Below are 23,855 nucleotides of genomic sequence, written 5' to 3'. Positions count from 1 at the left end.
ATATTTTTTATCAAGAAGCTAACTAATAAGCCTATGGTAAAGAGACAGGAAAGGTTATGAAATAGTCAAAATCACTTGATGTGGCATCTTTGGAGACATGATATCCTTAGTAATAAACTATTAATAATGACTACAACATCAAGTAATTAACATGTGCCAAGAACTGTCCTAAATGTTTATATGCCCTTACTCATTAAATTCTTACAACAACACTATGAGGAAGGCCTACTAATTTCACTGTTTACAGATGAGCAACTAAGGTCCAGAGAATGCAGGAAGCTTGCTCAGTGTCATACCATGAGGAAGTAGCAGAACTGAAATTAGAACCCAGGCAGACTGGCTCAGAACTCAGGCTCCTAATTAATTGATGATGTTTTAGAAAACAACTCTGGCAAAGACATTCAAGAGAAATTACAGGAGAAAAAGGGACCAGAGGCAGGGAGGCAATAAGGAGTAAATGCAGTAATTAGCCAGGGATAAAACAACAGATACATGTGTTCTAAGGATAAAGGGAAGAATTATCCATGTGGAAAATATTTATCTTCATTTAGAAGATGCTCACTCTGCAAAACAGAATTAAAGATCCTAGACTCCAATACAACTAAAAGAATGTGCAGGGGGCTGGGGTTGTGGCTCAGCGGTAGAGTGCTTGCCTAGCACATGCAGGGCCCTAGGTTTGATCCTCAGCACCACATAACAAATAAATAAATAAAGGTATTGTGTCCAAATACAACTAAAAAAATAAAATGTTAGAAAAAAGAAAATGTGCAGACCTTGGGTATAGTATTTGGAAATGTTACTGTTCTAAGAAAATGCTTCCCTGAAATTGAGGCTCATAGAATCCCCCATTTCTGGGGATGATTTTAACACATACCTGTTCAGCAAATCCCCAATTCAGTCCTTCTAAAATAACACAGGCCAGTTTGTTCTTCACTGCTGTCAGGTTGTGATTCAATAACCAACCCCGAATCACAGCTAGCTCCGAAGCAGAAGGTCGCCAGAGATACAAAGGCAATTCTTTAAACAAGTATAACGAAACCTTATTAAAAAGAAAACAATCATAATTAAAATCAGGATTTGAGGATGATCCTCTGTTATCACAATGCATTATGATGCTGCCAAAATTTTTCTTCAAAAGGAAGCAGAGTTTTATTTGACTTTTAGATGAGTAAAATTGAAATTACAGACAACCAAATCAAATCAGTATTAAAATTGATGATGTACCAAAAGTATAAAGGTAATCTTGATAAAGATAATCTCTCAATATGTAAATCAGTTATGCTTCAATTTAGGTAAACCTAAATTGAATAATAAGATACAAATTTAAAAATAATAAATCAAGGGATGGTCATTCAATTTATTTTTTAAAATGTACTATAAATATTTATTCCATTTGTAGCATTTTAAAAGATTATTTCTATTTTTTTCAAAGCAGTTGGAAGGGGAGGTAAGGAGTGAATGGGGAACCAATGAAACAAGATCAATCAAGAATTTGACAATTTCATATATAACTTAAAGGAAAAAAAAGAGTTGATAACTGTTGAAACTGGATAATGGATACCCAGGGGTTCATTATACTACTCTCTCTTCTCTTTTCTGTATTTGAAATATTCCATCATAACAAGTTTTTAAAATCCTATTTATAAAAAGTTTACAGCACTATTTTAAATGACCTATCTATGTGTACTAAATAAATCTGTATTCATGTAATAAAGTTTGTTTCAAGGGAGAGAGATCAGAATAGCCATTCATTTCATGTCTTCAACAATGCTGACCAATGGAAATACAATGCAAGCCATATGTAGAATTTTAATTTTCCTAATAGCCACATTTTTTAAAAAAAATCAAAAGAAACAGGTAAAATCAATTTTAATATTTTATTTAAACTAATGTCCAAAATATTTTCTTTTGTTTTTTCATTTATTTTAAAATATTTATTAACTACCTATAAATTCTAGACAAAAATGTTTATACCAACAATTTGATAAACATAGTTTTCCTTTAAGGATTAATTAAAAGGGGAAATTTTCACATGATAAAACCATTATGATATTTCTATTTTAAGAACATTAAGTTACTTACAACTGAAAACTCATCTCTGTCAAGCTTTCCTTCATGGTCAATATCACTCAACTCCCAAACTCTTCCAAGGATTTCCACAGGTAACTTAGAGTTAAGCAACACTGGCTTCACTTTATCACCAGACAAAAATCCATCCACTGGACTTAAACTATCAAAAATTGCATCATATTTGGCCTTATCTTTACTTTTAAGAGCCCATGGAAGCTCAGCTGCAGGGGTTCTACTGGTTAGTAAAGGACTGCTGGTATCATGAAATCTTGGTGGAGGAACAGCCAAGTTCAAGCTATTCAGTGAAACCTCCAGTCCATTCTGGGCACATGCTACAAGATGCAAAGCCCCAAAGAATTCTTGTTTGCTCAGGATGCCTTTGCCATCTGTGTCAGCTAAATCCCAAATCTTTCCAAGTATTAAATCTGGAAGCCCTGACTTTTTCAGAAAAGCAGCAGCATCTGAAGCCAACAACCTTCCAGTATTGCCTGTATCAACCTGTCTATAATATTTTTCATATAGGATTCCCACTTGATAACTGTGTCAGGGAGAGCTGGGCTGCCGCAGCCATGGTGTTTCCATCATACACAGGAGGGGAAGGAAGGACCTCCAAAATATTTTCAACATGAAACTGCCACAAAAATTATTAAGATGTATGAAATTATTTTGTTCATACTGTCTTTCAAACTCAGTTAAGTAATTTACACTTAGAGCAATGTTCCAAGGCCTAGTGATTAGCATATCCGATTACACCAGCCTACAACTACTTGCTTGGGGGCTTTATTTGTTAGTTAGTTTGTTTTTACAATGCTGGGGAGGGAACCCAGGGCCTTACACATGTTAGACAAGCGCTCTACCACTGAGCCTCACCTCCAGTCCTAGAACTATATATCAGCAAGCTCTAAATTGGAGACAAAACAAAATGTGAGAGAAAAGTAAAAAGAATAGATTTTAGAAAGACTAGTCCCTTTTTAAAAAATCTTTGTTTGTGTATGTCTATACTATAGTGCAAATTTTCATGAAGATTCATTAATAAAAGTCTTGAATATTATGAATAAAAGGGTAAAATGGCAATTCTAACAAAAGTCCTACTTTACTTTGCAAGTATCTGGCAGAAACAGCAAAATTGTGGTAATAGGACAATGCCCACAGCCCTGAGATCTGTCCTGAAAAGCATCTATCCCAGTGACATAAAGTAGTGCTATAGTATGTATCTGCCCATCGAGAATGGAAGTGGGGTTATCACTTTCATGACAGACTCCAGAGATATGAAAAGATTAACAAGGAAATATTGCAAACAATTCTATGCTGATACATTGAACTAGTTAGAGCAAATAAGAAAATCCCTTTAAAATGTAACTTACCAAAAAGCGACTCAAGAAAAAATAAAATGTGAATAATCCTGGTTCTGTTAAGGACATTCAATTTGTTATCAAAAGACTTCCTACAAAGAAAACTCCTGCCCAGATGATTTCACTGGCAAATTTTACCACATTCAAAGGAGAATATAATTTTTTTTTTTAATTGAAGGAAAAAAAAAGATGTTACCATTGGAGGAAACTGGATGAAGGGTACCCGGGCTATCTTTGTTCGTAGGCCCTTTTTAAAAGCCCTATGAAGTCTATAATTATTTCAAAATAAAACAATGATAAAAAAGGGAAAAAAAGGAGAATTAATAGCAATCTTGCAAAAACTTTTCCACATCACAAAAGAGGAGGAAGTACTTCTCAACTCATGAGGCTAACATAATCCCAGAACCAAAGCTTCATCAAGATAGAGCAAGAAAATAAAATTTACAGATCAAACCTTCATGAATACATGCAAAAATTACTATCAAAGTGAACCTAGCAATATCTAGAAAAGATTATATAGTACAATCAAGGTTTTTTTTTTAATTTTATGAAACAGTGATGGTTCAACATTTGAGAAACCAAAATTTGAAATTTTGTAGGTACCAGTCAATGCAATCTATTAATTGCATTAATAGAGCAAAGGAGAAAAATCCTAAGATCAGCTCAATGGATACAAAAATGAAAGTCCTTGAATACCTCCTCAAGGAAGAAAAAAGATTTAAACTAGAAAAAGAAACTTATCAAGCCTAACATAGAACATCCATGAAAAACCTCATTATACTTCATAGTTATCCTTCTGTTGTCACTAGGGTTGGAACACAGCCTTGTGCATGCTAGGCAAATTCCAACCACTAAGCTATAACCTCCACATGATAAGTCAACTTTTGAACTCTTCTTCCCTATTACAGAATCTGAGACAAGAAAGTCTGCCCTTCTACTTTCATTCAATATTGTAAAGAAGGTTCCAGTCAAAGCAATAAGAAATCAGTAAAAGTTGTAGTAAGAATTTATTCAACAAAATAGGATTTACATCACATATTCTAAAATATACTCATGCTTTCACTGAAAATAAAAAAAAAAAAAAGTCACAAATTTTGCTTGAAGAGGTTCTAGGGAATTACACAGATTTCACTAACAAAAAGAGAATGTGTCCTCTAAAGTAAGCCTATCTTTGAAACTCCAGAATGTCCCAAAGGCTTGGTTCTTATTAACTATTACCCTAACTCAGAGCAATCTCCACACAGTGCTCTCAGGCTAGGCCTCCAGAACACCAAGTTATTTTCTGACACACCCCAAGGGTGTCAGTGGAAGTTCAGGACCCCAACCATAGCTCATTCCCAGTCGCTGGAGCTAGAGGCTGAATTAAGATCAACCCAAAGTGAAAGCCATCCTATTTATCTGATGGCACAGTGGCTTGAATAAGTCCGTCCAAAAACCTCAGCAAGTTCACAGAGCACAAGAGTACCACATTTATAAACGGACAATGGCGGCACCTTATAAATGTACTTTAAAAAACAATATGGTTCCAAGATTTACATTTACAATTAAGTATATATGGACATAATTTCCTACTACAAGTATCATGGCCAAGTTGAAAATGTTGCCCAAAACAGAAAAACACGTGAGAGAAAACCATCATGAGCTCAATACAACTAAAAGAACCACATGACTTGGGGCTGGAGCTGTGGCTCAGCAGCACAGCACTCGCCTAGCATGTGGGAGGCCCTGGGTTCGATCCTCAGCACCACATAAAAATAAATAAATAAAATAAAACTATTATGTCCAACTACAACTAAAAAATAAATATTTTTTAAAAAAGAAGAAACACATGACTCACCATACATTTGTCTGGAATTCATTCCATTAAATCGTCACTCAAAAAGGTGTAACCAAAAAATTGCTGCTATATTGAACAGCACATAAAGGACTTTTTATTGCAATACAATCATCTACAAATATAATTGTGGGACACAATGCTTTTCTTAAAAGGAAAAGGCGCCTTTCATTGCCATTATGAGGATGGTGGTTCCTCAAAAAATTAAAAGTAAAATTACCATATGCCCCAGCAATTCTACTTCTGGGTATATACCCAAAAGAACTGAAAGCAAAATCTCAAAAGAGACATTTGTGCATCCATGTTCAACAGCAGCATTACTGATGATAGCCAAAAAGTAGAAGCAACCCAGGTGCCTATCAACAGATGAATGAATAAACAAAGGTAATATATAAATACAATGGAATATTGTGCCTGCTTAAAAAGGTAAGAAACTGACAAAGACTACAACACAGATGAACCTTAAGGACACCATGTTAAGTGAAATAAACCACTCCTAATGAACCACATACTTATTATCCCACTTATATTAAATGTCTAAAATAGGCAGACTGAGATACAGAAAGCAGATTAGCAGTTGCTTCACGCTGAGGGGGAAGGAGGAACAGAATGATAGCTGAAGTGTAGGTGGTTTCTTTGTGAAGTGATTAAAATTCTGAAGTTGACTATGGTGACAGCTATATATATCTGAATTTACTAAAAAAACCCACTGCCTTGTACACTTTAAATAGGTGGACTCTCTGGTACATGAATTATCAAATAAAGTTGTTTTTAAAAACTATATGAAATTACAAAAGGGATTGCAATAAATGACAGAAATAAGCAATATCTGTGTCCTGCTCAACTTAAATTACTACTTCTAATTTTGTGTTTGATTGGAACATGGCCTTCTTAGTCACAGTTGTTTCTTCCAAGAGTAAAATTTAAGAATTATGAAAGGCAAACAAATTATGAGCCTGGCACATAGTAACAGTAAATTTTAGTTCAATTCATACTACTATGCCCTTAAGTGACACAGTCAAATCCAACAGCCTTCCTATTTTAGCCAATGTGCCATTATTTCATGATTAAAAACAAGATAAAAGCAAATAAAGAGCCAGTGCTCTTACCATTCCAACCTGGTCAATGGTCTCTTGAACTCGATCCAAAAGGATAGAAATTATCTCAGGATGAACAGCTGTAATGGCCCCCAAAAGCTCTCGACCAACCTTTGAAAAAGTCTCTCTGGTGGAGAGGGTGACATAAGATACCTAAAGGTAAATAGGAGGAGCAGAGTTAGCACTTTAAATAACAATTATCAATCAAAACACATTTCCATAGTTTTCTCAGATAAAACAAAGAATTCACATTGAGTCTCAGTTCACACCTTGTTCAAAAAGATGTCAGAAGGTTAGACAGCAAACTATCTACCAGAGGTTGGAACTCAGGAGGAGAGGGAATTCCTAAAAATGATAACATTTGTAACAATGACTTTAAGTACTAGATTCCTTTAAAAAGGAGAGTTGAGTCAGTCTCAGTGGTACTTACCTGTAGCCCTAGCTACTCAGAGGATGAAGCAAGAGAATCACTTGAACCCAGGAACTCAAGTCTAGAATGGGCAACACAGTGCGCTCTCGACCCATCTCATTAAAAATTTAAAAAAAAAAAAAAAAAAAGTAGATCCCAAAGTTTGTCAGTAACAATGAAATAGTCCCTTATGTCAAAACTTACTTAAACTTGAGGAAATCACTAAAATGATAAAAATCAGAATGCATTTAATGGAAATACACAATCCCTCCTCCAAAATAAGATCCCTAAGATCCCTAACTGCAAAAGTTTTTAAAATATCAATGTTAAACTAACTCCTCTTTAACCACATCTTTCAAACTATATAATGAAATAGAACAGAAAGATAATAGAAAGAATAAAAAAGAATAGAAAAATCTAAGAGTATATCACCGGAAAATTAATTGCTATTTCAATAATGCACACTAGGGTCAGAATATAATATAGAATGTAGTTTTTACTGTGACTCATGGTCAAAACACTGGAAAACACTACTCAAGAGAATAAATATATGTTAACAATAGATCCCGAGAATGTCATTTAATGTAAGTGAAAATATATCTCTTCGAATTTTTTTAGACTATAAAGATAGGAATTCCAGATCCATTGGTTTTAACCTCATGCCTGGTTACAAGTGTAAATGTAGCAACAGCTGAACAGAGCTCTGGAAAGAACTTAAAATCATCCAGGTCTGCCATTCTCAAACTGGAATACTGGGGGATAATAAACTCAGACAATCTCCTCCAAATATAGTTTTACTTGAGTACACTTGAATACGTTGAAGAAAGTATGATTTTTTTATTTAAAGAGATACACAAACAGCTTAAAGTACAGAATGCACATGGCTTTTTGGATATACACACATCTCCAGTGGAAATACTGGCAGCCAGTTGGGGTTAGTCCCTAGACTCTTAGGGAATCCAAGTTCACTCTCCTCCATCAGCAGGGATGGCTCAGAGAAAAAGTAAAGAATGCAAGGATCTCATCCCACTCTGTCATTTTGCAGATGAGGAACATAAAGCCCAGAGTAGTAGTTTTCTTTTCTGATGTAAGATGGGTAATTAATAGTAGGGTCAAGCCAAAACTCAGGTTTTCTGATTCTAGGTTCAATATTCTTTCAACCCTCTCATTTAAATTGGCTTGGAAGTCAGGTTTCCATGTTACTGGCAGGGATGAAAAAAGGAGTCTGAGGAACAGTAAGGAAAACAGTACAAAAAACTACAAATGCCAGGCTGTGATAAATTGTCTACTCCTTATCAAAAGCCATGCATCAACTGTCAAGAGATAGTAGTGAAAAATGGCAGAGTATAATTCATGTTTTCAAAACTCTCTACAGCAAAAGGAAGCTCCTTTGGTTCTCTATCTCCTTCTGAGTGCAGACAATAGCTCAATAAGTCATATTTTTTTTAAAAAGCAACACCAAGCCAGGCACAGTGGCACATACCTATAATTCCAGCAACTTGGAAGACTGAGGGAAGAGAATCCCAAATTCAAAACCAGCCTCAGCAACTTAGCAAGGCACTAAGCAACTTAGTTGAGACCCTGTCTCAAAATAAAAAATAAAATGGGCTAGGGATGTAGCTCAGTGCTTAAGCGCCCCTGAATAAAATTCCCAGTACAAAAAAAAAAATCAACAAATAAACAACTCAAAAAAAATTTTGCTGATTTATAAAAATAAATATTCTAACCTCATATATCTCCAGAACAATAATTTTTATGAAATCTTCATCCACGTTGGTTCTTCTGGCCTGAGCCATCTGAGCAAAGGTAGTCAGAAGACAAATCTCTTCCGAGCTATTCATAGAAGAAAGACACTTCTCAAAGTTCACAAAATGTTCTGGGTCTGCAAATTCATGTCAAGAAAATTAAAGTAGAGAGAGAAAAAAAAAAATCATGTGGTTTAATTACTCTTCTAAAGAGAAAGAAAATATAAAATTAAAAGATATTTAAAAACTTTAAAGATACAAAAAGTCTTTCTTTGTTCTGAAATGGATTATACAGGTATCAGGAAAGAAGGCTGAACAAATGGCCCCCGAAATTCCAGCACACTAAGAGGAGGCATTTATCACCTCTAAGCCTCAGTTTCCTCATCTGTTTCAAAATACTACTTAAAAAATTAAATGACATGCTAGCAGTTAAGTGCTTTACAAACTATAAAGCACTACTACTGCCACTAGGTAAGTCACCTTTCAAAGCAATACTACATAGGCTGGGGCAGAGCTCAGTGGTAGAGTTCTTGCCCACCAAAGTGACACTGTCAACGTCACAGGCATGCTTGAAACTACTGGATAATGACCAATCACAAAAATGAAGATACTACTAATAAAATTAAGATTAACAAACTACTCAGCATAAACATGAGATTACAAATAAAAGTGATGGGCTTATAAGTAAAAATTAAGGAGAGATATTAGTTATAATCATAACTGAAATACCATAAATGTAATAAACAATACAGAATATGTTAGCTATTTCTGTGGATGCTATGTTACATCTTGTTGCTAGGAGGCAGTATTAACAACTTTGCAAGACATGATAGAAATGTCTAGATGCTGCCAAGGGAAAATTTACAGAGAAAAGGGAATAAAGCTCATTTAGGAAATATATTCCTCTGATGGAACTTTTCACAGTAAGAAGGCAAAAAGCCAACAATTCTCTTCACATATTTGCACATTTGAGAAATCAAAGGTAGTTCACCAAATTTCCTGCAGTTTCAAATAACTCCTTGGGGCACTTATCAAACCAATTTTCATTTCCTGTCCCCAAAACTAGATTTATAATGGAAATTACTATACAGAGTGTTCTCAGAATAATAAAAAATTAGAAATCATTTAAACTTAGAATGTTTGAAGGTACAAGGGAAAAGTGTTACATTTTTAAAGAATTCTATAAAAATAACAAATGGGTGAGAGAAATTGCTTTCTAATTGGCTTTTAAAACATTAACTTTAAGGAAAACAACATAAACACATTTCTATATTTATCATCAAATTTGCATATAATTCTACTAGTGGCCATAGTGTTGAGCACACTAGAAAGAAGGAAACAAAAAGAAGTTAAAATGAAACCAGCCAAGTTTTAGCAATTCCTGCTAAAAAGTCCACTAGTTAAAATGTTAAAATTAACAGTAAAAATATATTCTTTAGGAATTATCTGTGACTTGAGAATCACTTATAGCCATTAGGACAAATAAGAATTGGCTATAAAAAATAATTTCTGCTGGGTGTGGTAGCACACACCTGTAATCTCAGGACTTCAGGCTGAGGCAGGAGGAATGCCAAGTTTGAGGCCAGCCTTGACAATTTAGCAAGACCCTGTCTCAAAATAAAAAATTAGAAAAGAACAGGATATGCTCAGTTGTAAAGCACCCCTGGGTTCAATCCCCAGTATCAAAAAAATAAATAAATAAGAATAAGAATTTATGATGTTTATTAATTATAAAACATAACAAAAAGGTAAAACAAAAAATCTTAGGCTTTCATAAACACAGTAAAAATCAAGTCTCTTAACAAAATTTGGGACATGAAAGATTAAGCAAATGAGAAGAGGCAAAAATAGCAAATTAGAGCAGGAAGGCCAAGTGTAAAGACAATCTCAAAGTTAGAACCTGATACGGTAGAGGAAACTATTTTGCTGCATCACAGGAACTCTGTGCCAGGTGAAAAAGGCAGTAAGAGAGAAGATAACGTGCTACCAGAGCCTGAAGTCCAGAGAGACAACTGCCAGCACAGGACCTAAGCTCCTCGGGGAGGCCAGGCTGCTGCATGGCCTGGAATCACACACAGCATCGGCTGAATATCTGCCACAGTGTGTAGCACAGAGCCTGGACACAAGCAATGAAGCAGTGTCTTGAATTTCAAAATCAATCAGTACACAAAGTAAAATACTCTCTTAGTCCCAAGAGTTAGAAGGCAATGACAGAGAAGTGCAGGAAGTCGGGGAGCTGGCGCTGCCTCCCCAGGGGAGGCTGTACCTTGGAGCTGCCTCTTGCACTCAGCCGGCTGGAGGGCAGGGCAGAGCTGCTGCAGGTTCCCACACTCCACCTGGTGCATGAGGTAGAATAGCTTCCAGAGCATCTGAACTGACAGCGTCCCGAAGGGCATTTCAGACATAAACAGCCAAATGCCAAGTCTGTGTGTTTTAAAAAGAGCAGGAATAACTTTATATACTATTCAGTTTCACCACACTAAGAAAGTGGAAACAAACCCTCAGCATTCTCAGGGGAAAAAAAATAAAGAAAAAAGAAAAATTCTTAAATCATACTATCACAATTTTTCTAACATGGTCATAAACACCTCAATGATGCATAACAATAACAGCAAAACTCATCAAGCATTTAGTCTATGCCAGGTATTGTTCTAATGGCCATATCATACACATGATATAGGTTATGTGATATATGATATACATACATATTTGAATATCACTTGCTCAAGTGCTTGGGACCAAAAGTGCTTCAGATTTTTAATTTTTTCAGATTTTGGAATATCTGCACATACATAATAAGATATATGGGGTATAAGAACCAAACCTAAATATGAAATTCATTTATGTTTCATATGTATCTTATACACATATCCCTAACGGTAATTTTACATGATATTTTTAGTGCATTTAACTTCATGAGGTCAACATGTCAGTGCTAAAAAGTTTCAGATTTGGGAGATTTTTTATTAGGGACACTCAATCTGCACATAGCATCAACTCACTCCATCCTCACTAAAACCAGGGCAATAATTATTGGTGTTATCCCCAATTTACACAGGGGGTTCCAAAGGCACAGAGAGAATAACAAAAGCCTGAGCTGCATTTTGAATCAAAGATCTTTTTAAGACAAAGGTGACAGGCTGCTACCTAATGTGGATATGTGTGTTAGGTGGCATACAGGAACGCATGTACACACAGCAACATGGGCACTGGGTGAGAGGAATCAAAACCATTCATGGCTCCTCAGTGGTTACCAAATTAAGTTGAAACCTCTCACTTTCACATCCAGTGGCTTCTACAATATAGCTTGACCCATACTTCCAAATAGAGCCCTCTGCATTCAGAACATTAGAGCACTTAAACACACTGAAGAGCCACCACATCCAGCAACATTTCTAAATTTTAAAACCCTTATAGTAAGACAACTTAAATAAAATTCAGTAAATACTTTGTAACGGGCACTAAGCACATACTATCTCTCACTATATTAGGTATGCAATGAAATTCCTTTAGGTGTAAAATTCTTGCCCTGCTTATGGATGCCCAAAAGTTCATGGATAGCAAAACAGAATTCAGATTTGAGTTATTTTAAGAGAGAAAGAAACCTAAAGCAGATACCATTTTGACCAACAGGGAATAAACTACAGGTAGGAACACTAAAGTCCAAGAATTTCTCCAAGATAAGAAATAGATGAAACAGACTAAGACATTGATCCATGTTAGTCACTGACTTTCTCTCTGCTCTTTCTTATTAGCCAGGAAGTTCCATAAAGTATCATGTCTTACCTTTTGGCTTTCAGCACATGTAGGACAGCTCTCAAAAACAGCTCATCAAATTCCACCTGTAGTTTTTCCAAGGAGTAGGGCTGCAAGGCTGATCCCAAACCTCCATTGTGGCTCACATATTGTGCCCAATGGTCACTTACATAGCCAAGGGTCATCCTGAGCAGGAAGAAAGACAAAACCGTACCTTTCATTCACTCACTATCAGCATCCTCATAATACATTTGAAGGATTGTGCACATATTGATTGAGCACCTACTATCTTCCAATTCTGAAAGTAGCATAACGGGCAAAATGAAACCCCTATGCTCCAGGAGCCAACTCTAGTGGAAGGCAAACAGCCCACAAAATAAAGTGAAAGAGTCTATCACAAGGTTGAAAGTGGCACTGAGAAAAATAAAGAAGGAGAGGGAACAGGGTATGTCAGGAGATGGAGGGGCGGCCAAGGGAAGGGGTAGCTGGGAGCTGAAGAGGCCTCACTGCGGAGGGCCATTCAGAAAACCATTCTGCAATTACAAAGTATGAGAGGAATCTGCAATCAACACAAAGAAAAGTAATCAGATGGAAAAACAAAAGAAGAACAATCACAACAAACACCCTACAATAATAACACATGGAAATACTTGCATAATAATGTAAGGAGTGAACATTGATCTTATAACAGTAATAATAAGATCTTTCCTACAGTTATTAAGAGAATAAAATAAAAAGCCACAGTCCTGGCACATAGTAGACATGCAGTCATACGTTATATATGTGAGCTGAAGAACAAATTTTACTTATTGCCTTATTTATCAAGAAGGATCAGAAAATGAATGACTAGGTAGATTTATAACAAAAACAAGTAAAGACAGGCTTTCAGCTTTTAAGAAATTACTCTCCAAGTCACCAGTCATCCCGCTTCCCACAGTCTCACTCTCCTTACTCTGGACCAAAGACTTGCTTCACATCTGAAAAATGAGCCCATACTTCAAAGGTATTCTGCAACCTTTACCTAAACTCATAGAGTTGATGATTACATATCTAAAGTAAGTGAACTAAAATTAATTTTGATTTGGAAACAAAAGGAGAAAAAGGGAGAAGTTTTGTAGCTTTATGGAGTTTTTTTTCTGGAGGGAAGTAGGTAGAAAAAATAATAGCCCATGTGGTGTGTGTGTGTTTGTGTGTGTGTGTGTACATATGTTTATACACACATGCGCACACACACACACACACACACACACACAATGTATAGGCACATACAAATATGAATAGATCAAGCAAATATTTTGACTGGGAACATTTATAAAATTCCCATCTGGTAGAGGGAATAAAAAATAATTCTTACTTTTGTAAGAACTAAGAGCTAAAATGTAAAATGCCCATCATCCCAACTATGCAGTACTTGTGTCTTACGAGAGTGAAAGCAAACAGATGCACAAATGCAGTATTACCTGATCATATAACCAATCCGCTTCACGAACTGCCTATAGCGTGCTCTGTTAAAGGTTTCTAACCCCACAGCCAGAAGTTCGACTAATGAGTTGGCAAATGCGAAAATTTTCATCATCTCTTGAGGTCTTGTTGTTTCGGGTAAATAATCTCCTGGAAGTCAATCAGATAAAAGAAAAAATGGTAATTGGTATTTTAAAAAATGGTGAAGGATACAGGTCTAAATATTTTAATAAGAAAACAAAGCCAAGATGGGGAGGAATTAACAATCCCATCACTCTGGCTCCTATGTCAACACAAAATGGGCAACTCGAGACAAAATACAAAATTAAAAACAATTCATTAAACTGGGCAACATGTGAACTAGCCAGCCTTCTTGCATTTAAGCACTAAGTAGGAAATTACAAGCACAAGACAAGGGCAGTCTGGACTAGGCAGGCACAGGAAAATCTGTAAAATCAGGAGCCTATAAAAGAAGCAGGACTTGACATTTGAGCTTGCTACTACTATATTTTCTTTATGACAAAAGAAGTTAGTCTACCGTTTGCTTTAAACCCAAGAAGATGTTGAAAGAGTTCATGGAATGGAAACTGTGAAAAAAGGATAACCAAGTCATCTTCATTAAGGAGAATCCAACTAGTCTCAGGATCTTCATCCTAGGAAAAAAAGATGCAAAGTCACATCAGTTAATTTGATCTGATCATACTGTGGTCTTGAGTTACAGGAGCTAAATTATCACAGGTCTCCATGGCACACATATAGTATGCTCCTGAATCCTCACAGACTTTTCTTCCAGGACAGAGAGTTACAGGCTCAATTTCACAGGTAGCCTGTAAATCTTCTGAAATTACAAGCATAATTTTATATGTATCTGGGTTATATCCATCCTCCAGAGGCTGAAAGAGCTCTCATTAAATTTTCATCCCAAAGAAGACCGAAAAAAAATTCCTCCAGATAGGGACCTTACGGCATGGCTCAGTGCTTTGACAACATCAATTAAAGAACCAAGTAGTAGAGTTCAAATTATTTTAGCTACAATTCTCTTTCTCCCAAAATCAAGGTCTACAGCAATACTCACACACTTATGGGGAACAATTAACATTTGTTACAGATGACTTAAGTCGGCTGTCAATTAGTGCTACTGACAGCAGGATAAAAAATAACAGTGCTCACACAGAGTAGGGGATATCTGAGCCTCCAAAACTGAGCCTCCAAAACTCCAACCTGTTTTTAAATAAAACTAGCTTGCCTCAAGTATTTCATTACAGTATCACAAAACAGACTAGTACAGTGTCCAAAATGGCTAACAAATAAGAGCCTCAGAAACTCTACATAGAACAGATCTCAACTCTGGCAGTATACAAGAATCACCATGCAAGCTCTAAAACATCTGGATGTCTTAGTGTGGGTCTGAGCAAAGTTTACAAGTTGATTGTGATTCTAATACAGAGCTAGTATATAAAAACCACTGCTATGGATGATCCAGAGAGCCTTCCTCCCTACAGCCTTTTCTGATTAAACAAAACTTTCTCATAGACTCCACAAATTCCTGAATTCACTCAACATTTAGTGAGTTCTAACCAACTATTAATGCAGGGTCCTTAATCATTATCTGTCTCTGAGATTAAATTCAGGAAACCTATCAGAAAAGAAGACTACTCTTTTAAGAAAGAACACTCTAGAAATAATATTAATATATATAATTATATATTATAAATATATATATATGTACATATATATATAATTTTTTTTCTACTCCACTCCTTAAAAGACTAATTTGTACCAGCTCCTGGGAAGCCTCTTGAAGAAGATTTTTCAGTCTCTAGCAAAGGTGTTTGTAACCATCTACATTACCTACCACTACCAGCTACAAGTCTCAGGAATCAAACAACTGTAAAGAGGGTGGGGAGTCCCATTCTGAATGAGCACCTGAGGACATACACTCGCAATCCCCAGCTGCCATGGCTCTCATTCTGAGAATTGTACACTGTAGACCTGTCTCCCTCTAAAGACGGATTTAGTAAATCTGGTCAATGGACCTACTACGTTAGAACACCAAATCAGGATTCAGACCACAAAGAAGCACTAGAGCTGAAAATTAGCTGGAGTAAAAATTCCTCACACATACACTAAGGATGCATACAGCAGAATGAAAACTTAACAAGCATTATCTCAAGAAGCTGAATTTTGATCCTTAAAATCTCATCAAACATAGAAAACTAGTTTCTGCCCTTCGCATGAGAAGATCTGGATAGGCTGTCTATAATAAGTTAGAGTCTTAGCTCTTCATTATTCAGACTCAAGATTATCTGTAAGCAAAACTTCCCAACTCCAAGAACCAGTTACTATATACAAGAAAATTCTAATATAAATTTCACATAGTCTGGCTCTATTTCATTTCCAGGTTCCAGATCTTCCTATCCAAACAGAAGGATACTCTAGAGAAGAATGAAGGTACAGTACATGGGCTCAAAGCACTGGCTCTGGGGGCTCCATATTTAATGACCATTCAATCTGGGATGAGTTACTTTACCACATGCACCTCAGTTTCCCCATCTGTAAAATGAGGATCACAACAGTACTTACCTCACAGGGTTGTTGGGAGAATTAAATAATATGTGAAAAGTGCTTATTTCTAGCACAAAAGAATTCAAAAATGATGAATTAAAATAATGCAGACATGGTTACCTCTTCTCCTCCCTCATCCACGAGTGTCCAGGTCCCAGATGCAGGTCCTGAAGAGGATGACTTCCACTCACTGGGCTTCATGTGGCACATGAACTCTGCTCGATTTCTAGAGGACAATGGAAATTACTCCAATCACATAAACATAGAAAGCTCCACAAGTACATTCTGGATCATCTTTATACCCTAAAGAACTCTTGGCATTAACTTAATTTTTTTTTAATATTTTTAGTTATACATGGATGCAGTATCTTTATTTTGTTTATTTACTTTTATGTGGTGCTGAGGATCAAACCCAGTGCCTCACATATGGGAGACAAGCACTCTACCACTGAGCCACACCCCAGCAGCCTAACCTAATCTTCAAACAGTTTAAATTAGTCAATGAGAAATAAGACCTGCTGATAATCAAAGACACTGAAACCCACCAGGCAAAAGGGACACGCCTGTAATCCCAGCTACTAAGGAGGTCGGAGCAGGAAGACCACAAGTTCAAGGCCAGCCTCAACAACTTAGCAAGACCCTGTCTCAAAATAAAAATTTAAAAAGGAAAGGGGGTGTAGATCAATGGCAGGGCACTAGCCTAGGAGGCATGAAGTCCTGGATCCCATTCCCAGTACCACACACACACACACACACAAAAAAAAAAAAAAAACTAAAACTTCACTGATTTTGGTAGAGACACCACAACCATTCTAAATTAGCAATGATGAGCAATTGCAGAAGAGCAGTTACAGCAGCATAACTCACAGTTCAGAAAGCCTGCTGCAGCACCTCCACTCAAACCAGGCTTAAAAGTGCTGCCAGGGAAATGCATGTCGGAAACATGCCTTACTGAACACAAAAGGGTAACACTCAGGTAACCTACAAACTTGTTTAGGGCCCAAAAGTACACAAAAATGCAGAAACACCTGTGTGCCAAAACATACTACCACATACAGAAGCAGCCCCCCATGTAGGCAGTGAGAGACAAAGTTGGGCTTCCCCAGGCTGCTGGCTGCATTTGAGGAGCAAGATTAACCAAAACTTTTCTTCTCCTCAGTCCCTTGTTCCTCTCTCTGCATATTCACTCAGTCCTCTTCAACAAAACCTTTCTCTCACAACTTGCAGCTCCACACCCCTAGTGCTGGCCTTTCAATAGGACAAGCTCCAGTCCTGGACTCCAGCTGCCCACAGTATGAAGTACTTGTTCACATCCACCTGTACACATCAATGACCTCAAATTTTTGTCCCTAGAAACTAGCTCTGTTTCTGTATTTTCTATCTGTTAGTGCTGCCTACACCCTCCCGGTCACCTGGACTTGGAAGTTGTTATGGCTAACTCATTCCTTCTCCACATTCTTTGTTTAATCAGCTAGTAAATTCTTTCCCAGGAAGATGCCCTTTAGGTTTCCCTCCTCTGTCACACTGCCATGACCCTGATGTAGACCTAGAGAGAGGTAGGCTTTCCAGGACTCAAGAGCAGGTAGTAGTAACACTGCTCAAGGCCACCTACACAAGGACACCTCCATGGTGGTGGGTTGAGTTCCAGAGCCAGGAGAGCCAGATGTCTATAACCACCCAATTAAGCAGAAGCACATACTTTTCTTCTGACTCCTGTCCATCCTAATCTTCCTCAGATACAGCTCTTAGTCCTACTCAAAAATCCTCCTTGCTACAAATGACAGACCACACTGAATCTAGATTCCTCAGTCTTAATTTCAAAGTCTTCTATCTTCCAACCTCCACCTCCAGCTATTTACCTTTTAAAAAAAAACTGTAGTTGCAGATGAACATCATGCCTTCATTTTATTTATTTTTTTATGCCGTGCTAAGGATCAAACCCAGGGCCTCTCACATGCAAGGCAAGCACTCTGCCACTGAGCTACAGCCCCAGCCCCCCAGTTATTTACCTTTTATTATCTTCTCTTGCACATGCCTTCACCCCAGCCCAGCTGATCTGCCTGTCCTCTGTACAATCACAAGACCTGGGGCCTTTGCTCACAGTGTTCTCCTCACTTACAGATCTCCCAGTGAAAACCAACCTATTCTTTCAACTTAGCTCATCCACCATGGAACCCTCTTTGACTACTCCACTCAGCTCTAGTCTCAATGTTTCTGCTGCAGCAACCCAATTTGACATTTATCTCTTGTGTGTGCCCCCCCACCCCCACACAAGATCTTCTTCTAAGGAATATATCATCTCTTTTAAAGTCTGTGGACCTTTCACAATGACACATACAAGAGAAAAACTCACTCAAAAGAAGAACCCAAAAAAGGTTAATAAGCAGTTAAAAGGGTCATTTTGGGGCCATGGGCATCAAACCCAAATAAAATCTGCAATGTTAAGTTCTAGGCTAACACTTCTCTTAGCAGTTCTTCTTTGCATCTGGACAGATAAGGAAGCCAGTCTTTTGACAGAAAGGAGCCTTTCAATTTCTACTTCACAAAGTTCTTCCACACTTACTTGACAGGAGACATCAGTAGGGCAAGCGACTGCATAAAATGAAAGACCCCTGATGGGTTATTCAACACTTTGATCTGAAATGGGAAAAGGAAAAAGCATACTGTAGAAAATCAATTCAAGTGTTCATAATCTTAGTTCACAAGCACTCTAACAATGAAGCTGCTGTCAAGAGAACAAAACTGAAACTGGCACCCAATCCACAAGAACAGACACAGCTCACGGGTTATGGCACCATCTCAGCTGTGCTCAGAGGAGAGAAGCTGAGCAGCTGAATCAAATAGCTGTAACAACATGGGATGTTGGAAGTTGTTAAGGCTGACCCATTCCTTCCCCACATTCTTTGTCACTATTCCAATCCAAAGAGACACAAAACAAATGCAAAAAAAAAATCCTCCTTCTCTTCAAAAAGATTCAGACTTCTTGCCACTAGGAGTACTTAAGGAAAGGAAATATAGACAAGTTGAACTTGCCATACATTTTGGCTCCTACCCATCTACCCATTTTATTGCAATGAGCAATAAAATGACCCAAAGGCAAGCAGCTGAGAGGAGAAAGTATAAACTGAACGTTTAACTCCTAAGTAAGTGAGGGTTGATTACACAAGCCTGAGATATCTGCTAGTATGCTGGTGACTTCTGTTTGACCTGCACCAACTAGGATAGGGTGTGATATGGATTAATGCAAGAAGCTGCATGGAGTACAACAGAAAAGATAGTTCTGAAATGCTTTCTGCACAAGAGTTTTACAGAATTAACCACTACTGATGCTACCAAGCCAGGCTACAACTGAACTTTTGCAATTCCATCACAACTACATCAACTGTGGGTGACCCAAGAAGTTTTGGCATAATAACTCCTTCAAATATATACTATTTTAAAATTTTTATTTTAAATATAAATAACTCTAAATAGCCTTTTAAAGCAGTTTCTTCAGGAAAAAAATGTCTAAGAAGACCCCTTCCCACTCCCTCAGCATCAGGAGGCACACATCATACCTGAATGAAAGGAACAGCCCACTTACTAACTCCAGCTGGGCATCGAAGAATATGGTTCAGGAGAAAGAGGTGATCTCCAGGACAGCCAACTTTTTGTAACACTGATACCTAAACAAGAAAGGACTCATGGCTTCACTAGTTTAAAAAAATTCATCTAGAGCTCTAGCAAAGTTATTCACCCAATGTTAAAGTACACGCAATCTTTTTTTTTTAATATTTATTTTTTAGTTTTAGGTGGACACAATGTCTTTATTTTTTATTTTTATGTGGCGTTGAGGATCAAACCCAGCACTGCGTATGCCAGGCAAGCTCAATACCGCTTGAGCCACATTCCCAGCCTCTAAGTACATGCAATCTTTAAAGAGTAGCCAGTCATAAGATAGACTATTGAGTGAGTTTCTCCCAGAGGCCAATGAATCTATAAGCACCATGATAAAAACATCCTAAGTAGTTTCCATGCAGTCTAATTTTTATTTTCTGGCAAATTAAAAATCACTAACATTCCTGGCCACATGTGAATTGATGTACGTCAAGTCATCTAATCTATTCTTAGTTGGTAATAGTTTATCAAAACCAAATATATATGCTTGGAACATCACCTCAATTTCAAGAATTCTAGAATGAACCTAAAAAACACATACACAAGGCAGCCAGCCCCATTGAAAAAGAGAATTGATTAACGAATACCCACTCCCTCTGTAATAAACCTAACATCATTCCTAAATGCTCCAAATCCTGATACACTTCTTTCTCTTGAAGGTTTTTTGTTTTTTTCCTCTTGAAGTTTTTTAAGCCACTTCAATGGTGCATACCTGAAACCCAGCTATTTAAGAGGCTGAAGCAGGAGGATCACAAGTTCAAGGCCAGCCTGGGCAACCTAGCAAGACCTTGTCTCAAAATAATAATAAAGGGCCAGAGATGCAGCTCAACAGCACAGGACCCCTTGGTTCAATCCCCAGTACCAAAAAAAAATAACAAGTTATTTAAGTATGACTTCAATTTGAAACATACAATGTCAAAAAGAATTAGCTACAGGGGACTGGGATTAGAACTCAGTTGGTAGAGTGCTTGCCTTGAATGCACAAGGCCCTGGGTTCAATTCCCAGCACCACAAAAAAAAAAATAATAATAATTTTATATATATATATATATATATATATATATATATATATATATATACACACACACACATATATATATATATATATGAAAAAAATGCTCAATAATGCACTAGATAAATACTTATTACCACATTTATGAGAGAGAAAAAAATGCTCAATAATGCACTAGATAAATACTTATTACCACGTGTCATGATTAAAGAAAAGTTATTAGGGAAATAAAATAAAGATTGTTGTGTCTATTTTTGTTCCCTTACCAATTTCTGCAGCCAGAGAAGAATATCCTCATGGAACTGAGTATCTTCATTTACTCTCCTGGTGAACATGAATAAGACACTAATACACTCCTTCAACTGACACAGATCAGAAGGAACGCTGTCTATCTGTTTAGAAGCTATAAATTAAAGAGAGAATTAAATGAGTCCCACATGAATGGCATTTTATGGGAAGAAATTTTTGGTATCTTTGCTTAAAACAAACCAAACTATTTAAAATATTTGATTCAGATAAAAATCCAAAGAAAAAATTCTATCAAAATATCTTAATTTCATAAACCAGACTCAAAAAATCAAGGGTCAGTGTTCTCTCTCATATGTAAAACTAGAGCAAAGGGCAGGGGGCAAGAAATTAAGGATAAAAAGCAGAACAGGAGTGGGGGTAGGCTGGATATCATAAAGATATAGGGAACACCTGTGGCATAGAAGGATTGAGAGGGAAGGAGGAGGAACAGGAGAGGAGGAAATGCTCAATAAAATCTGACAAAATTAAACTATGTGCATAGATAAACAGTGAATTCCACCTTTATGTATATCTATAAAGCACCAATTAAAATGAATTTTAAAAATGAATAAAAGGAAGACCAGTAGAGTAGAAGAAGGGGAATGAGAGAGAGAAAAGGGAAGCAGGGACACTGGGGACTGAAATAGGGTCAATTAAATTAAATTTGTCAAAATGAACCCACCTATATGGATAACTATAATGCACTAATAAAAGCAAAATGAAAAAAGATCTTAATTTCAGGGTTGGGGCTTCAGCTCAGTAGCAGAGCACTTGTCTAGGATGAGCAAGGCCCTGGGTTCAATCTCCACATCACCAAAAAAAGAAAAAAAAAAGATATTTAAAAATTTCTACTAAGTAGTTGAGTATTTCAAAGCAAAGGAAACTCAACTCTACCAAAATGTATTAGTTCCTATTTAAAAACCAGCAGATCTCTGGCCTACCCCCAGCTCTTGGCATCCCAACAAAAACTACATAACTCAATAAGCATATTTAATGCTTAATATATCATATGGCTATGGCTAATTTTTTAAAACCCAACATAAGATGAAAAATTCAGAACATTATATATCCTCTGCTAAAAATTAAATAAAACAACCCAATAAACTGGACAAGCAAAAACAAAGTGGAAGAGACAGAATGAAAAAAGTATTAGTTTTAGAATCAAGCTCTATTTGGACTCCACTTGATAACAAGCACTAGATTAGAACCACAAGAGACATTACTGGTAGAGAGGGAGCTTTCTGGCCTCCCAGAGAAGCAGAGAAAGACAGCCATGGGGAAGGGAGGCCTAGCCCTGCTCCCAAGAAATATCATTAAGACCGGTCTCCATCCTACACCGGAGGCGGCAAGATAAAACTGCAAGTGCAAATGACTCCTCGTTAAGACCAATCAGCACACAGTTAATTCAACCAGGTTGTACTCCTCAGTTCTTTTTTCCATTTTAGAACCTAAGAAAGAGTGAGATCTCCAGTACTTACACACCTCGGCCTTGCTGGTGAACTGCTAAGGACCTCAGAACAGCTGAGCTATTGAGCAATGAGTAGATGTAAGACTCCACTTGCAACCTTGAGAGCACAGAAGTGTAAGAATGAAGGGCCAGGGTCTGGTGGAGGTGCTCACATTTGGCATCAAATAGCTTCTTCAGCTCCCCCAGTGCATTTTCATTCATCTCTACTCTCTGGTAGCGATGATAGCCGGAAACTTTCACTTGATCTGCACAGATACCCTACCAGTGGGTTAAAGGGTAAAATATGAAAACTGTTACTCTGCATTCGAAGCAATCAGGCAGCAGGCAGAAGATACACAGGCTTCAGCACCATTTTCAAAGAGTTCATAATGGTGGTGCAGGTACAACGATACTGTGTAAAAAATAACACAAACAAATACACGACCATCTGTCAAAGAGTATAAAGCAATGACGAGTTCAGAGACGGACAGAGTAACCCTAAGAAGTCAGTGGGGAAAAGTGCAAGAAAACAATAGAGCCTGTCCCTAAGACTCTCACATGATCTTACCTTCTATTTAATGAACATTGAAGTCAATGTGATGTCCCCTTGACCTCAAACTCTCTCTGGATCTAGCCCCATTCTTCTTTGTGTTCAAAAGAAACCACCCTCCTTCTTCAATACTAACTCCTCCAGCTGTGTTCTTGTTTCTACCCTTTCTTTTTCAATATTTCCAAATGCTTCTCTCTCCACAGTCTCCTTCCTATCCTCAAAGAAAGTTACCCAAGTCTCCCAGTGAATGAGGGCTATGGAATGGAAAATCACCTGTTTCTCCCCTAGTACCTCCTCCTGCTTCCCTCCAAAGTCAAGCTTGTCAAGAGTGGAGTGGTCTTCTCTTCCTTGACATCTCTCCAAGGTGACTATGAAATGGCTTTCTTATGGACACCTTGGACTCCAAAGGGTTACATCTAATGGACTTCCCTGTTCTCAGCTCCTCTCAAGCCTGATATTCTCCACCCATTGAATGTTCATGGGATTATGTCAAAGATCTCAAACTAATGGTCCATGGGCTGAATCTGACCTGGACACATGATTTGCCGTGGCTTAGACTGCATGTATGTGCATGTGTTTAGTCAAGTGCCAACACTGCCAATTAGGATCCTT

The 23,855-nt window shown here is 37.3% G+C and overlaps 1 protein-coding gene across 1 annotated transcript in view; it reads right to left on the bottom strand.

The window, feature by feature from the left end:
- Epg5 (ectopic P-granules 5 autophagy tethering factor) overlaps positions 1-23,855 on the bottom strand; it is a 97,759-nt gene that overhangs the window by 59,421 nt on the left and 14,483 nt on the right. Inside the window, exons 3-14 of the mRNA XM_027935642.2 lie at positions 22,729-22,972; positions 21,225-21,361; positions 19,847-19,954; positions 18,853-18,926; positions 16,410-16,515; positions 14,263-14,377; positions 13,724-13,874; positions 12,294-12,449; positions 10,774-10,931; positions 8,490-8,644; positions 6,366-6,506; positions 875-1,039 (exon numbers count right to left, since the gene is read on the bottom strand). Coding sequence (XP_027791443.2) covers positions 875-1,039; positions 6,366-6,506; positions 8,490-8,644; positions 10,774-10,931; positions 12,294-12,449; positions 13,724-13,874; positions 14,263-14,377; positions 16,410-16,515; positions 18,853-18,926; positions 19,847-19,954; positions 21,225-21,361; positions 22,729-22,972 — 1,710 coding nt within the window. The remainder of the gene's footprint in view (positions 1-874; positions 1,040-6,365; positions 6,507-8,489; positions 8,645-10,773; positions 10,932-12,293; positions 12,450-13,723; positions 13,875-14,262; positions 14,378-16,409; positions 16,516-18,852; positions 18,927-19,846; positions 19,955-21,224; positions 21,362-22,728; positions 22,973-23,855) is intronic.

The sequence above is a fragment of the Marmota flaviventris genome, chromosome 16 (assembly GCF_047511675.1).
Source record: "Marmota flaviventris isolate mMarFla1 chromosome 16, mMarFla1.hap1, whole genome shotgun sequence".
NCBI lineage: Eukaryota > Metazoa > Chordata > Mammalia > Rodentia > Sciuridae > Marmota > Marmota flaviventris.
Note: the sequence above shows the minus strand (reverse complement) of the source record. Positions and strands in the feature narration are given on the sequence as shown.